Below are 16,416 nucleotides of genomic sequence, written 5' to 3'. Positions count from 1 at the left end.
ACATGCTACATCTACGTATTCGTTCATCTGTCTACGACATACGTAGGTAACTACAGCCTACGAGCGATAAGCACGGCGCCCCCTTAAACTCTACCTTGACCTTATGCTAGGTTGGGTTAGATACCTAGGCACCTACTTAACCCAGACCATACGCGAGTCACGAAGAGCAGCGGCGGGAGGCTGGTGGGAGGTACGTATGCAGCCTTATGGTTATGCTGTCTAATAGCCGCCCGCCTCTACAACTTATTAGAATCTATCCACTTAAAGGGGCAGGTTTGTAAGAAAAATAGTAAGTATTAATTATTGCTTCTTCTGCTCTTTACTCATTTAGAAACGAGCATTGCAAGACAAGGTAGGATGCAAGTAATTAGCAAGTGAGTATTCATTATCTACATATATCTAGCTAGTAAGCCCGAGCAAAAGTGCCGGTAATGATGCAATAAGTCTCGGCAGTTTCGAATTATAGCCCAAGGAGGCTTTACTAAAAACATCGTGGTGGATACTAATCATACTTAAGTACACGCGCAAAACAAACAATAAACTACGTACCTAACCATCAAGGAGAAAAGAGTAAAATAGTACACTAGAGAAAAGGCGGTCATCTTGCAAGTTGGTCGTATCGCCTTGTCGGTGCTCGCAAGAAGATACCGAAGAGTATGTCATACGAAAACATGCTAAGGAAACATGCTAGGATCGTCGTTCTGTATGCCTAATCACATAGTCGGAGCGGTGACAAACAACCCTCCAGTTAGAATTAAGGAGAAAGCATACCTCCTCTCACCGCCATTCACAACTCTAGTATCACGAAGAGAACGAACCCGGAATGGGCGACATGAAAGTGGAAAAAATAAAAATCATTCGCCTCTTAAAATATTTTTCCTATCCATCTACTCGGCCTAGTGATGCTAGTCGCTCTGACCACTTAGGAGTTGGTGTCTCTCCCTTGCTTAGGATGGGGTCGTCACAGAAGCCGAAGCGAAAGCCAATTGCGAGCAAGTCTTCCGTTGCAACAGGAGAGCCTTTTAGAACAGAGATCCAATTTCTCCGCACACATCTCTTACTCCGTGCCACATATGCTTCATCAACCCTAGTTGCTTTTCTCTATATCGCCTGCTGATGATAGAATCGCGTCAAAGTTCAAGAAATCCGGTTGAACTTTGCCTGGCCCGCGCGGAGCAACTGACTTTGTACACATAATAAACGTGCCGGAATACCCCTTCGTCCATAAACATTCACCGCGCTTCCAAAACATGGCCGCGAGATGAAGCCCGTCTAAGAATTGCTCAACGGTCACGGTCACAGTCACAGTTCAACGAAGGTAACCGTATAGAGATCCAAGTACTGCCAGGGTGGTTTCCAGCCCTCCACAGCGTACCAGGCCGTGCTGCTAGCTGGGTCTCGGTGCGTTGCCCACAACTGCTTTGCCACAAACTTCAGAATATAAATCAAACATGCCAAGCCTACCAACACCCCTATCTGTACAATCATGCAATTCGGAATAATAAAACGCACAAGGACATAGATGAGTCATCCAATCTCGTGTGAAACAGTCAAGATGACCTCTGAGATCATCTCTGAAGTCATCTGTCAGCATCGTCGGAAATTACGGTCGAGGTGACCTCTTCCGTTGAGGGGGTTGACCTACGCGTCCGCGCCTGGCGTTGACCGGTTGCTCTTGCATGTAGGGCATAGCATTGCCATAGCCATAACCTCCCATGCCCATTCCCATTCCGAAGCCAGGGGGGCCGAAGCCGGCAGGGGCCCCGGGCGGTTGGATAGGACTACCGTTAGCTGCGCTCTGCCCACGGTATTGATCCATTGAGGGGTTTGCATTGCTATACCCTCCGAAGCCTGCTTGCATAGGCGGGAAGTAGTTGTTCATAGGCTGTGTTCCACGCGGGAGCATATTTTGCTGGTACTGCAATTGTTGCATGTTTACCGGTGGTGCCATCGATCCGCTAGTTGCATTGTACATAGGGCCCTGAGGTCCATACGACGGAAATGCAGACATTCCAGACTCCACGCTCTCACTTCTAGGTACCGGGAAACCGCCCATATCAAAATTCGAGGCGTTACTGGTAGGATTAAGCGGGTTCAGATACTGGTTGCCGTATTGAGAATTTTGCTGTACGGCAGCGTTGTTAGCCTGAGCCTGGCGGGATGCGGGTCGTTGTCGTTCAGTCGACGGATTGTTGCCCACAGAATGATCGCGGGATCCGCCTCCTCCGCCGCCACCACTGCGAGTAGATAGACCAACTTCGTCCATCAGACGCTTGTAACCCTGGTTAGGCTGTGCCTTGATGCGGACAAGAACGCTTTTCACATTCTCTACCACCTGACCCCTTATACTCTCGTCGAAGAACGGCGTAGTGAGAACTTTGAAGATTAATGTAGCACCGCATGAGTGGTCGCTTAAAATAGCCTCCAGCGTCTGATCCTTGGGAGTAAAGAATAACGCCTTCAAAATGACATCTCTTGCGTCTGGTTCCGCCTTCTGGTTAATGACTTTCAGAACGGTAAGATACGCAACCTTATGCGTGCAGAGATGCACAAGGTAGGGGACAAGCTGGGGAGCTAGAACACTACGCCTCTGGGGGAATGTACAAGTATCCAAGAACCAGGTCAATAGAAGGGCACCGTTCGCGTTAGTCGCCAACTGTACGCTGTGGAGCGCAATAGTTGCTGCAAGCATTCTTTGCTGGTCCTTAGTAGCATGATGACTCTCGAGACACGCCCGCATAGCTCGCGCACCGTATCGGCCTTGAGAGATATCCCACATCTTACTGAGCATGGTCTCGAAGATAAAATCATTGAATGGAGCGCCGAATTTGAGACATCCTTGCAAGACATAGTTGCCGTATTGGTCTAGGAACAATGGAATAGTGTACGCACGCAGGTGCTGAACGATCAGGGTCATCTGGTGAGGCGTCTTACACACATCAATAATTTTCTGAGCTGCCCAGGTACCGTTCTTATGAACGCCGATTTCTGCCATGTGGGGAGAGATCTTGGCTAGCATAAGATCTCGGATGTTGTCTGAGCAGTGCTCGAATAGCTTTTGAACAACGGTATTGCCCAGATAATCCGAGGACAGTTCGGCGATCTCAGGGAGCATCTCGGTGGCAATGTGTTCTATATCCCCTTGAGACAAACTTTGATTGTCAATACGCTTTCGAATATCCCTCAACTTCGGCGCGTCATGAACCCTTGTGTGTGTGGGCTCTCGAATTGGAGGAATTTCGTCAGCAAACGTATTGAACTGGATAGCTTGCTGAAGATTATGCGAGATACGGTATGTATCTTCGTCTGTGGCGCCAAAGGACTTGACGATTTGGAGAATATCTGCCGTCATTTCGTGCAAAGGCGGGATTACCGGCGCAGCGTTCACCGCGTTCGAGGCGTTTGCTACATTATCAGCTGTGGAAGCAATGCCACCAGAAGCAGCTCCATCTTGGCTCTTGGCAAAGGGATCAGGGCTAGGACTCGGGAACACTCCATCGTGACCCGGGGTGTTCGATGCAGAAGGCGGCTTAGCAAAGTTGATCCGAATCGGGCCAGCTCCGGGGAAGATTTCCTTCCCATTCATGCTAGCTTTTGCCGAAATAGCACTGTCAACCCTCTCGAAGTTCACGAAGCCACAATTCTTGTGCGTCAAAACCCTTGCAGACAAAATTGGACCATACGATTTGAACATCTCGGTTAAAGTTGACGTGGTTGTCGAAGTTGGGATACTGCCAAGCCAGAGTGCACTCGTAGGACCCTCAAGGCCAGCCTCCTCTGCTGTCAGAAGACCATTGTTCCGGCTGTTTGACCTGCCTAGATTCATCGCTGCTACGGCTGTGGGAAGGTCGTCGTACTCCTTTTCTTCTGGCAATCGAATCTCGGCAGCCGTCATCGAGTTGTCAAGACGGGAAGGAGTAGGATAGTAGTTTCGCATCAACCTCGAACCTGTCCCTTGTAGCTCTAAAACACCAGCTGTTCGGGCACGGGGCCGAGTGACCGTGGCCTGGGATGCAAAGGCTTGAAGGCCTTGAACTGCCAGATTGTGACTGTGAATGGCAGCATTAGTGGCGGCCAACTGATCCTGGAGGTGCGCAGCATATTGGCTTTCGAGTGCCATGCTATCATCGTCATAACCGTCGTCTTCTTCGTCTGCATACTTATCCTTATTGTTGACCGAATAAGAACGGAATCGGTTAGCTTGCTTGGTGAAATCAGCCAGACCAGGCAGGTAAGGGGTGGCCAACTGAGCACGAGCTGGCTGCGGAGTTTCGGCAAGACCTAGATAATCAAGAGTTCTCATATGAACGTCATTGTCTCCGGGTCCTTCCTTAGAAAACGCAGACTGAGCCGGCGAACTTGGCCCATTAGATCCAATGCTTGCTATGCTTGCGAGGGTGTTCCCCCTCTCACGCCCACCACTGGGGTTCCAAGTACTGAAGACTGATGGGCCAAACGGCGAGCTACTGCCGGGGCCGTGGGCAAATGGGCTACGTTGTGGCATAGAACCAGCCCGAAGTCTTGACAAAAGGTTCGAAGATCGAGCAGAGTCGGAACCATCATTCAAGCTGGGTGATGGAGACTTAAAGGGGCTCTGAGACGGCGTAGGTCGAGTAGATTGGGAAGAAATTGAAGGGATGTTGAGAAGACCATTTCCTATTCCACCAGCAGGGAATCGAGATGGGACAGTGCCTGCTCGCGCACGCCGCGTCGAAGGTAAACTATCAGGAGTAGATAGCTGGGCAAAGTCTGGAAATCCGTCGGTCGGTGACTCGGGAATATTCTCTCGTAAAGGCGTCGAGTTACCACTGGTCGGTGGGCCACCCCAGGGGTTGTTAGACAAGCCAGCAACGCCCTCTTGAGCTTGGATTTCTCTCGCTCTGATTTAGAACAGTTAGACGCATCACAATTAAAGTTTGTCGAGGAGACGCTAATGTAATGCATCGAAGACAGGAATAAAACTTACCTTTTGGAGAAGAGTCTACTTGAACCGGCAGTCTCGTGCGAAGGAGAACCAGCCCCGGAACGCGTGGTACCTGCCATCTTGCCGGATGGGTTCAAGACGCCAGACATGCCGAATGGGGATCTAACGGTAGATGCACCCGATGAATCGACCGGAGGTATGTTGGTAGTTGGTGAGGTAGAGCGACCGTTGGCAGTCTTAGGGGGATAGCCAATAGTCAAATGTTCAGATCTAGCAGTTGACATTATCGATTATTTCATCCGACCCTCATCAGGAGAAGCAATAGTAATGGGCTCTCCACGGATGATAGTTAAGGGCAATTTTACTTCGTGCGGTAAATAGGTAACGAAGTCGAACAAGTTCGTAATGACGCAGTGTCAGGCTGGTGGGCAACTTTTTTTTTTTTGGATCTCGTCCTATAGTAATTTGACGACTACAGCGACGGGGTGTTTAATCAGCCGCACCAGTGATCGCCAGGCGTGCTCGGTAGATTAGTGTCGCACACGACGTTGTAGGAGAAGTGTAGGTCAAAGGAATGAGAAAAAAAATATCGAAGGTAATGATCCCACAAGTTTCTCTTCTGCTTTCCCGGTACCTGGGGGTTATTACAAGGAGGCAAGCGACCGGGCTAGGTTCGAAGCTATGTCGACTTGGATAAAACAATTGAAATAATAGGGTCTGAAGGCAGAAAAATACAAGGAGTGTCGTAGTCTTCCGAGGACAATGTCCAATTCGAATTAGGAGTGTAATAACGATTCTGACGGAGGACAATTTTTTTGATTAGCCTTCCCTGTATTTTTCTTTTTTTCTCCTTCCTAGCAAAAACCCCCGTTGAAGAAGAATTGGTGGGAAGGAAGAAAAAAAAAGAAGGGCTTGTCGGGACGGAAACAAATGACCAAACGGATCAGGATCAATATACAGGCTCCATTAAAGATCTACGTATGATCTAGAGGCGGGGGATATGAAGGAGACTTGAGCCTGGAGAAGGGCATAAAAAAAAAGGGAAGAGGAGGAAGGTTGGAGACTGTAATTCTCAGGAGGTTCAAAGAAGACGAATGGATTGGTGTGCGAAGGTTGAGGTGCAGCAGGGAATGGGTGGAAGGTACTATGGATTTTAGTGGGGGCCATGCCCTCTACGCCCAGTTTGGGTTACGAGTATCTCTTTACAACGTTAGGTATCTTGCCTGTACTGTGCCGTACCCCGCCGGTACCTAGCTAGGTATATCGAAAAGAATTTCCACAGTGGGAGAGACCTGTTTAGTACTTCTTGTGCCTAAAAAGTGTCTAAAGCAAGCATCTATCAGCACCTATCAACGCTCTAAGGACGCATATGGGCTTTGAAACGGGATCGCCCTGCACGTCGACTTGAAAGCCCTCTTCTTTCCTCTCCAACAAATCTTCATTATTAGATCTTTATCTTCCGCGTATTTTTATAATTTTCTCTGTTGTTTTATAATACAGGTATGTATATTGTTAAAGATACAAAAAATATCGATAAGTTCATGGGACTTATAAGCGCAACAGAGTACAGCTTTCTTGCCTCTTCCGCGAAATCAATCTCACAATTTATATTCATATATTATTTTCCTGATTAAACCAGACGAATTGATTGAGTTGCTTCATCAGGCGCTTCCCACTTGTCCCATTCTCAGAGTTTTTCTCGGAACAGGGATTATCCAAACGCATGATTGGAGAGGAGAAAGCTATGGAGAATTTAACAGCTAAGGGAACCTCTCCGTTGAATCGTTAACACCGATTTGGCAGTTTAGAAAAAAAATGTGTCCTGTACATACAAAAAGTATGCTGGGTACTAGGAATGTCGGGAGAGGCGCGGTAGTGCCGCGGTGCTTACGAAGTCGACGAAAATGACGACATCTTACCCATAACTGTCCATAACTAATATATCAAGCTATCGTATCGGATTCCCTTTAGGCGAACGAGACTCTGGATCCGATTCTCGGTTGTACCTAGTCACGGGTCCTACGGCTTCTGCGCCTTCTTTAGTTCTTTAGTTCTTTTATTTCTTTAAGAATCCGGCTTCTCTCGACGGGTTCTCCCCACATTACGTTTATCAAATTCCATAACTGCTCGAGCCATGCTACCTTGATCATGTTGGCCTATGTTGGCCCATGTTAGTATTATCCTATGTATAGAAGCAACACGGGTTGTTCCCTGGACCCCTCGGTATACAATCACGCGAAACGTGCTACAGACAGCATATTCTCCGGCTAAGACCAAGTTTTTGCGTATTATAATAGGATACTTACTATTCAGCATTGTAGTTAAAGCTCGAACTGGTCAACTCAAACAGACAAGCTACTCAGATATGCTTGGGATCAGCTAGTCCATTGCCGCATGGACGCTCAAAGCGGGACGAAAAATCCAGAGTCTTCCCTTTCTTGGAAGGAGATGTGGCATACATCCCCTGACGTTGCATGGAAGAGAAGGCGTCAAGTAGATGAAGGGGGCCGCCCTTTAAACCTGAGCCTCTTTATAGATGCAACAAACAACTTCAAGCCGCATATCTTTCAACCACTGAAGACCTAGTATGCGTTACTGTTGAGGCGTTATCTATACATTTCTATATCTCGCCGTTAGATTATTCAATGCATAGTTATCTTATATGTAAGTATGTAAGTTTTCCAGGAAACGTGGCATTACTACTTCGAACCCGGTCCTTGACAGAGTTTACTCGATAAGCAACATCAAAGTCAATGCGAGCAGAATTCTATCACGAGGTAGACTAACATTAGGTTGGTAAGGCTAACTTTCACTTCGCGTATGACTTTCGTGCCTTTTACGAAATCATCTCGAGTTAATTTTCGAGTTTAGGAGCGATATCTCAACAATCAGCCAATATCTTGAGATATCCCAGATCCATAAGCACTTTTCAACTCTGATAAACACAAAGGAATAACTAGACTAACTTTGTTCGTAGTTCTCCACAAAGTGGTATGTTTCTTGTGTTCCCAAAGCATCCCCAAAACGCCTTTTAATAGAAGACGACATGCCAGATCCTTGTTTGACTGGCCGCCATGCCGCCTTGTGGCTCGTGAGTTAGATGTCTCTCTTTCACTACCGCCTTAAGATGTGCAGCTATCATTTCACGCCGGGGGTCCTCAACTGGGAGCCGAAGCACCAATCACATAGTCAGATGGCGTAAGAGGGGGGATCTGCTTGGAAATCTGAAACGTCGCTCCAAGTTGCCCTCCCTCGCCCTCCAATCCAACTCGAATCCTCACGACACTCGATTGGGTCAACGGCAAGCCACCCTGCAGCAGAACAACCCGACGCCATATCTTTGACACGGAAGATGGCAAACCTTGGCTCGGTGATTAATGTCCTTCCACGTAAACTGTGCTACCGAGCACTTTTTTCTCCTTTTTTTTTCCCTTTTCCTTTTTTGTATTTTCGCTGTCCGGATTACTCGAAAGGAAGAGGCTGGACATGTCAGCTCTTCTACCTGACCTGACCATAACCAGCCCCTTTTGGTTACGTACAGGGCTACAATGACGACTCAAAAGTGAGATGCATGTGTACGTATTTACTAACGTCACTGCAACCTCTTCGCCAAGACCTTTTCCCATGTGGATTTTCATAGTGTTACTTACTACATATGTAGCTTCGCTATAGAATCGAAGCGTTTCAGATCTAAGAAACATAATTTTCTCTTTCAAGGCGTAGTTTTTTATTTATTTAAATCCCCATTCACCGGCTTTAGTTGCCTTTCATCCCATACGCGCACAGACAGGATACTAGTAGAAATACCCAGTAGCCCCCGATATCAGTGGATATCAAGTCTATATTTAACTTTAAAGGCTTGTCTTCTCAACCAGACCAGACCAACGACAAGACCTAATTCATGCGTTCCTGTGTCCTTCAAACAACCCTTCGAGGCATTCTCGTCCATTTGATCTGTCATCTTTAGTTTCATCCCTTCCCTGCCGTCGAGCTACGCCTCGCTTAAGCAACATCGCACTCACGGCTATGTGTACCTACCTAACCTATCTAAATCCCAGCCCTCTGATCGACACTGCTGCATGATGCCATATCTCTAATCTTTCTATTTCTGTTTCGCGCCAGCGCACCTCCAACGAACCTTTTTTCTCTTATTTTTCCTTGCGTAAAACGCACGAGGAACCGCCGAGGGACAACTGTTAACAATGGGGATTTACATATGTCGAAATGCTTAAGGCCGATATGCTAAATGTCGTCAATGAGACATGTCATATTGTCGTTCCAACACAGTTTCTTAATTGTGAACCCATATAAGTACCTAACCCACCTAAGGTAGATCACGGATACCCGCCCGAATAGCGGATATTGACCGGAAATCGCGACATATGTTAAATAAGTAGGTACCTAACATAGAGTCTTTATCAGGTGGTAATCATAGCTTTTTTTTGGGTCAACTCCCTTCCTAAACTGTATATAGCATCAAGTTACGAATATGGACCCGTCTAATATAACCCTCTTGGAAATTTAAGCATCTGATATACTAATTTGAGTGAATTCATATTCACGTGATTGACGATGTTAATAAAAATCAATATCAAACCTAACAAAAGTGAAGTTGTAGATGTGGGTATCAATTTCTCTAACGTGCTATCGGTCTTTCGGGACAACGAGGAAACGCAATCCTATCTGATATACAACGCTGCTCTCGGCAACATATCGCAAGAATTATTAGACCTACGAGTAACGACTTTCTATATTATAGAGCCCACTCGCCCTTGTCATCGTCCGCCGTAATGAAGGGCTCGTCGATACGCTTAATAGCGTAGTCGCTACATAAGATACTACACGACTCGTTAGCTTTACGGCCCTATTTCGTTGAGCGGAACAGTTCGTCAACTTACCATGCTGAAGCCACTAAAGCGTCTAGTTCCGCGACCATGACATCCTTCCTAGCGCCGCTGACGAGGCCTTTGCTAATCTGCACCTGACACTCTTTGATACGCCTACTCTTGCTGACCCCCGCTTGCTCCAGCACTTTTCTCCCAAGACAGTCGGAATGGAAGGCATGTTGACACGGAAAGACAAAGAATTGTCTACTAAGGAGGGGTAAGGCGCATACGTAACACTTCTCGCCTGGCTCGACGATGGCATAGCGATGGTCGAGGCCAGCAATATCAATCTTGATGTTGGCGGCCGTCTGAGAGCTCTCGTCCATCTCCTTCTTTAGACTATCGATATTACGCGAATAATCTTCGAGCGCGTCGCAAATTTCATCCTTGAAGTCATCTATCACAACAAAATCAGGGAAGAAAGGGATTAAATCCTCGATCTTAAGGAGGTCGCAGCGTTTTAGAAATTCGATGGCTGTCTTAATGCCGTTGGACTGTGAGATGACCTTACGAGCTACCGCGAGCCACAGCTTCTTTCGCAGAGCAGGGTTAGACATAGGTCGATCCGCAATTATAGAAGCATATTCCACCTCGTTATGTGAAAGTGCAAGGTCTACGGCTTGGACATACTGTCCCATATTCGTGTAAATATGTACGCATGAGAGGGTCCGTTTGTGTTGAATACACAACCGAAGCGCAAAATCGGGATCGAAATGAGGTTCTTCGCCTTGGGATTCGAGATATGCTAGGAGTCCTGACTCATCTTTGGACGCATGCGACGCGTAGATAGAGACAAGAGTGTTATGAACAGCCGCATCTATGGAATGAACCTGATTAATGACGAACTGCAGATACCTGATAGCTTGGTTTTGGAGGAGTGTTCCTTTGAAAGTCCTGTTGTAGTCGAGGAGCGCCGGGATGATTTTGCGCGGCTCGAGTTTAGGATGCCGCATCATGATCTCGACTAACTCATGTCCGACATGTGTCATTAATACGCTACTATATCTGTAGAAGACTTCCGGGTCTGTTTGCTTCTTGAGCACGTTCAGAGTTTCCGCCCATCGCTCCCTCTGTACCCAATACGATAGGACATAATTGTAGTCGTTCACCGCGTTAGCAAAAAATAGAAGCTCATCTTCTCGAGCATGACTGCTAATAACATCGTACGTTGTTTTACGATCGAGATCGAATTTGTGTTTATTAACGAAGTCCTGGAACTCGCTTCGAACTGTGTCGAGTTGATGCCGTGACTCCTTTGCGTTCCCATTTTCGGCAGACTCGGCTTCCACAGTAATGGAATCCTCGAGGGAGTTGAGCTTCGCCATGAATATCTCGACTAGCCACGTGGCTATCATCATCCTTTGCATCGTAGATGACTTTTTGTACGTCGTTAGTTTTGTGATAAGATATTTTCGCAAGGCATCATTTTGGTTGTGATCGATGAAGGCAAGCGCCACATCTTCAAACGGTTTGCTGCTTTTGCCATATACACCAGCGGCCTCAACGAATAGCCCCTTTTCAACAAGATAATCGCCAGACGCCATTGAAACTGCGTCTTTTTGGGCTGGAGTATGAGCATATTGCATGGCCATATCAAACTGTTGTCTCTGTAGCATAATTCGCCATATGTCTCGATCCTCATCTCTAACAACGATCTCAAATATCTCTTGTGCGGTAAAAAGCCAGAACGTGTTTTTTTGCTGATCGATATATAGACCTAGGGCTTTTTGTCCCTGGTCTAAAATTAATTGATCATACACAACCGACCCAGTTAATCGATTTATTGCTACGATACGACCGCCAATCAGGCCGATGATATGCCATTGGGTTAGTGAGATCGCGTCAATAGACTCGGATGGGGTCTTTTTTCGTCCTGCTGTCTCTGTTGAGACGACTTGCGACTTTGACAGGAGTTTCGACTCGGCGAACACCTTGTTTCCGAGATCATTGTTCATCGGAGTTGTTAGAAGCTTCCCATGATAGACGCCGTGTGAAGAAAGCCACGCAAAGGCTCGGTCTGGAACGGTATCCTCGTAAATATGAGAATTTGGAGGATCTGGTGAGATAGCAAGCATCGAAGGTGCGGTAGTTGAGCCTCGTGAAATTTCGTGTATAATGGGTTGCTCGGAGTCGAATAACCTCGTATAGATCGAACCGCTCCCGTCGTGACTACTCCGTCCAACCTTGCCTACAAGATGAAGTATACGACTCTGCGTAGCGAAAACGACTCTCCTTACATCGACTTTCCCACCCATATTATCAACCCAAAGTCCCGTAATTGGTCCATCAGGAAGCTTGTGTAGCACCTTTAAGTATTTCTCCTCTTTCCTGTAGAACTCGGTTGAGGTTTCAATAAATGTTTCGTATATATTTCCATCGGAGGCCCCTATCAGGATCTCCCGTGTCGTAGCTGTTGGTAGAGACGGATTCCAAGCTACGGACTCGACAGAGACTCCACGTAACCTACTTAGGGGCCGCGGTTGGCGTGACTGGGTGTGCAGGTAATAGTTCTCGCCGAGAGAAGTACATATGAGTAGATGGGAGGCTGTGGGGTCAAGGAACATGCGCCGGATAGTGCCTACTTCGGAAACTCGCCTAGGAAGGTCGATATCTACAAGTAGCTTCTGTCAGCAACACTCTAATGATTGAACCTCCATGCTAGCTCACCATCTATATCTTCTGGTCGATTTAGATCGATGCGCAATATGCGCCCATTGGACAAGGCTAATACAAGCACATTATTGGCAACCTGAGCAGCAACAAAGTCGGCGGCGATAGAGAATTGGAGTTGTACGGGTTCGACATCGAATATAGGTAAACTCTCTACAGTAAGGTCGTGCACGCCGTTGGCGGCAACAAAGCCGTTGGTTGCTTCTAGCGACATCTGGAAATCTATTTTTTCATGTTGAAGAGGTTAAGTCGCGACAGGTCGCAAAGCTGTTTGCTGGTCGTAGTTATATGGTGTTAGGCAGTGATAACCTTTATTTAAGTTCCGAGCTCACTGAAGTTGTTGGAGTTGATGGGAGCTCGGCGGTACATGTTTAGGTAGCTAAGGTTTAGGTACCTATTAGATACATGGTACCGGCCTAATAGGTGTTGTACAACAAAGCGGGTCGGAGTTATCGGGGCTATGCAAGTACCTAGGTAGTGCAGCAATGATGTTACATATGTAAAGGCAGCTGAGCACTTAGACCATGTGATAACCTTAGGAAGCGCCTCAAGATTGACCTCACATCTCACATCTGTTTAGTTTAACTTGATTGTTATATTATATAAATTACTTTGAAAGGCTTAATTCACAATATCATAAAATTCAAGTTCAAGAAATAACCTATAATTTTTGGCTTCAAATTATCTAACCTAACTTATGAAGTTGATGATAATCCTAAAGAGCTTATTGCTCGTATATAATAGATCGCAACAATGTGGCTACAAACATATGGGTAGATATATACAGGGTCTCAAGTTGGCCCAGTCTACCTATTTATATACCTGAAATCCTAAATACCCCCAATATCCTCCATATCCTATATCCTATTCACAAAATAACACGAGGCTTAAGCTAAATTTACCCAGCCTATATTCCTCCAGGTTCTCCACGGGCATTGGAGATTATATACCTATGTCGAAGTTGCTCTGGTTATCCGTGGAGACACGGGTAACGTAAATATTTGCTGATGAGATTGGTATTAAGCTAGATCTCCTTCAGTCTATTCGTCGGGTTCCGCCAATCTTTCATGTCAAAACTCATTCATGAGCCTCATCGTGACATTGACCATCGTTGACTTTGCGGGATTCCCATACGCTAGTGTTATGTTTAATGCGCGGAACGGTCTAGATGATCTTGGTGGGTTTTCCCCCTGAGTGATCATCTGTCTTGATCTGACCGCTTCAAATTAAATATTATACCAGCAGTGCCGTTATTTTTGGTCCATTCTAACATGGCTTCAGTCGGTTGAGTATTTTTGGTTCTAGCCTGATCGAAGTGATTTGCTGTTTGCGACGCTCGTTGGACCACGAGATGGGAATGAGCAAAAGCCACTTTCTCCGTCCGTCAGAGCATCCGTCAGATTACTCTCCTCTGCATCAGTGTCCTCTAGTATATCCAGATATTTCTCCTGTATCACAGGAATGGGTTCGCGAGACGGTAATCTGGACCACCGGTTATATGGGCTTGGTTTCCTCCCCTTCAATACTCTGACTTTGGCAACGAATCCCTTTGCTCTCTTGGAGTTGAGTGCCATTGCCATCAGTTCTTCGCCAATCTGCTCGCAAGCCAAACGAACTTGATCTGGATCCCACCCCTTGTACTTGGTCAGAAGCCTTAGGCATATCGATTCGCATCCGTTCAGCATGGAAAGAAGCCAAAATTTTCCGGTAGAGCCGTCTTCGGTCCTTAGAGGGATGGCGTGTTCGGTTAGTTGGACGTCAACATAGCCTGCATTAACTAAAAACCTAGGTTCTAGATGGGCAACACCACGCGGCCTCCCATGCAACAAAGCAGCCTCACGGACGTCGTGCAATGCCTTGTGTACCAAGGACTCGGGTTCGAAGAATGAGTGAAGATTGCTTATTCCACGATGATCATCAAAATCCAACACTTCAATCCATCCACCAGGTTTGATACAGTGGAAAGCAGATCGGTAAATATGATGCCAATCAGAAAACGATCCTTGCAAGTCTCTTATGTGTACTAAGTCATAGTGATTCGGTGGTCGTTCCCATTCCAGCTCGGCATCGTCAATCTCCCAGAAAATATTTTGCGGGACTCGACGTTCAAAAATATTAGAGATGTCAGTTCCGGTTACTTCGCAGTCGGGATAAAGCTCAGCCATATCTATGGCCCATTCACCGACGGCAGTACCAATATCCAGGATGTGAGTAGGCGCTTCTAAAGGCACGCTTGTTAATTCGCCGTCGAATGTTTTCAGGTAGACCTGGTTCATCAACTGCAATCGAACTTGCTCGTCATCGTCGTTTGGCATGTAATATGCGCCGCAATACCGTCGTCCATTTTCCATCACGTAGTTGAGATCCAGTTCGTTGATTGACCGCGTTGAGTTTCTATTCAGGATTAGCATTATTTGTTACGCTATTGTCAGTCTTGATGTGAGCTTACACGGTCCCGTCTTCTACACTACCTTCGCTCTCAAACGAATGCTCCACTCGATACACCACTGCACGGCCACCCGGATGATGGCTTCGGGAATAGACAGAACCAGCATCGAACTGGCTTGCTCTCGTCTCATCATTCGCCTCAAATACATGACCGCTCGGTTCTACAACGCTCATCGTCCATGCACTTAGACCGTCGCTTGTGACATCTTCGGTGGAGATGTCGTCGTCCAGCTCCGGCACTGGAAGCTCGGAGCTAACTACGCTACGGCCTGTTTCGGTACTAGGGGGACCGATAGACGAGCTGGTGGCACTAGTCCCATACGACGGCATGATTGCTGTTGGTACACGCGGTGCCGTAACCTGTCCTGTTTCGTCGCTTGTCCTTCTCTTCCTTTTCATCACAGTCGCACTAGAGGGTTCTTAGCTGCTGATGAGGCATTTGGTCGCACAATTCCTCCTAGCTCTTCTGATGAAATCTCACGGACTACCGACGTCTCCGTAAACCGTGCGGCCCAGAAATGGATGCGTAAGCGAAGGGGCACCTTTGTCTGACGCAGCGTTTAAGAAACTGATCTCTAGAATATTTAGCCAGTGAGGAGTTTGTAGACGATCCGATGCCGGATACATTGGCAAGCAAAGACTGTCCACAGAGTGCGCATATACTAGTTTACGATCGTCATTTCAATTCGCTTCGAGCGTAGGGAAGAAAAAAAGCCACTACGCAAGGCTTAGGCAGCGGAACGGGATGAGGGACTAGACCGTATTACAAGTTGGAGGAAAATGGGTTACGAGAGAGCGGAGGATAGTCACAGGCAAATATGTTAACGATTGGCTACCGACTTGATCACCACCCAGACAACGTCTTCAAAGTAAGAGAAGACAGTTGGGGGGCAACTCCTTCGATCCAATGAGCGGTCTGCCTTATTACTGTAACGTGGAGTCGTAGACAAGGGAATGAACCACATGGTCATTGCCACCCATGCCAGTGGAATCCTCCCCTATTTCCTATTCTATATCTATATTCGCCCTGCACACATTATGTCCAGGTATGTACGTATATGTGTCTGAACGTATGCATATTTGTATGCATGTATGCAGCCCTTCTCCGTGGATGCGGACGACTACAACGCTGAAAATATCGCGCCTTGGAAGAGAGTGATTGGTATTGGCTCACTCTTAACACTTACCAGAGCCAAGGGTCCAAGCGTTCATACTCCGGTTCTGTTTGATTGGACCCGAACGGATGGGCAAACCCGTCCGCCCCGACCTTGAGTAACCCTGTCATTCTCACTGGTCTCACTGGATGATCAGACTTGAGTGCTTAAAAGGTTGCTTAAGTTAAGTCATGGTCATCATCACGAGAGGAAGACTTACTTATAAGATAATAATGCTGATTTAGGAATACACTCGTATGCATAAATAAATGTACTCCTAGCTCTGCATACCTAATAAGAACCCATGTCTTCTTCGTCTTATCCCTCCCACTTT

At 46.8% G+C, this 16,416-nt stretch overlaps 3 protein-coding genes across 3 annotated transcripts; all 3 read right to left on the bottom strand.

Moving 5' to 3' along the window:
- Positions 1-1,603: 1,603 nt before the first annotated feature.
- Positions 1,604-5,208, bottom strand: GL218_01555 (Pumilio domain-containing protein C56F2.08c; the record flags this gene model as incomplete). Its single annotated transcript, XM_033578029.1, has 2 exons — positions 1,604-4,880; positions 4,967-5,208. The coding sequence occupies 2 exons, from the start codon at positions 5,206-5,208 to the stop codon at positions 1,604-1,606; spliced, it is 3,519 nt and encodes a 1,172-aa protein (XP_033438804.1).
- Positions 5,209-9,677: 4,469 nt separating this feature from the next.
- Positions 9,678-12,694, bottom strand: GL218_01554 (Vacuolar protein sorting-associated protein 18 like protein; the record flags this gene model as incomplete). The annotated part of the gene is made up of 3 exons (XM_033578028.1): positions 9,678-9,762; positions 9,823-12,421; positions 12,478-12,694. The coding sequence occupies 3 exons, from the start codon at positions 12,692-12,694 to the stop codon at positions 9,678-9,680; spliced, it is 2,901 nt and encodes a 966-aa protein (XP_033438805.1).
- Positions 12,695-13,781: 1,087 nt separating this feature from the next.
- GL218_01553 (putative vacuolar membrane protein pep3 protein) lies at positions 13,782-15,258 on the bottom strand (the record flags this gene model as incomplete). The annotated part of the gene is made up of 2 exons (XM_033578027.1): positions 13,782-14,874; positions 14,930-15,258. The coding sequence occupies 2 exons, from the start codon at positions 15,256-15,258 to the stop codon at positions 13,782-13,784; spliced, it is 1,422 nt and encodes a 473-aa protein (XP_033438802.1).
- Positions 15,259-16,416: the final 1,158 nt, after the last annotated feature.

The sequence above is a fragment of the Daldinia childiae genome (genome assembly GCF_008694065.1).
Source record: "Daldinia childiae strain JS-1345 chromosome Unknown Scaffold2, whole genome shotgun sequence".
Lineage (NCBI taxonomy): Eukaryota > Fungi > Ascomycota > Sordariomycetes > Xylariales > Hypoxylaceae > Daldinia > Daldinia childiae.
The sequence above is the reverse complement of the archived record's forward strand: the minus strand, read 5'-3'. Positions and strand labels throughout refer to the sequence as shown.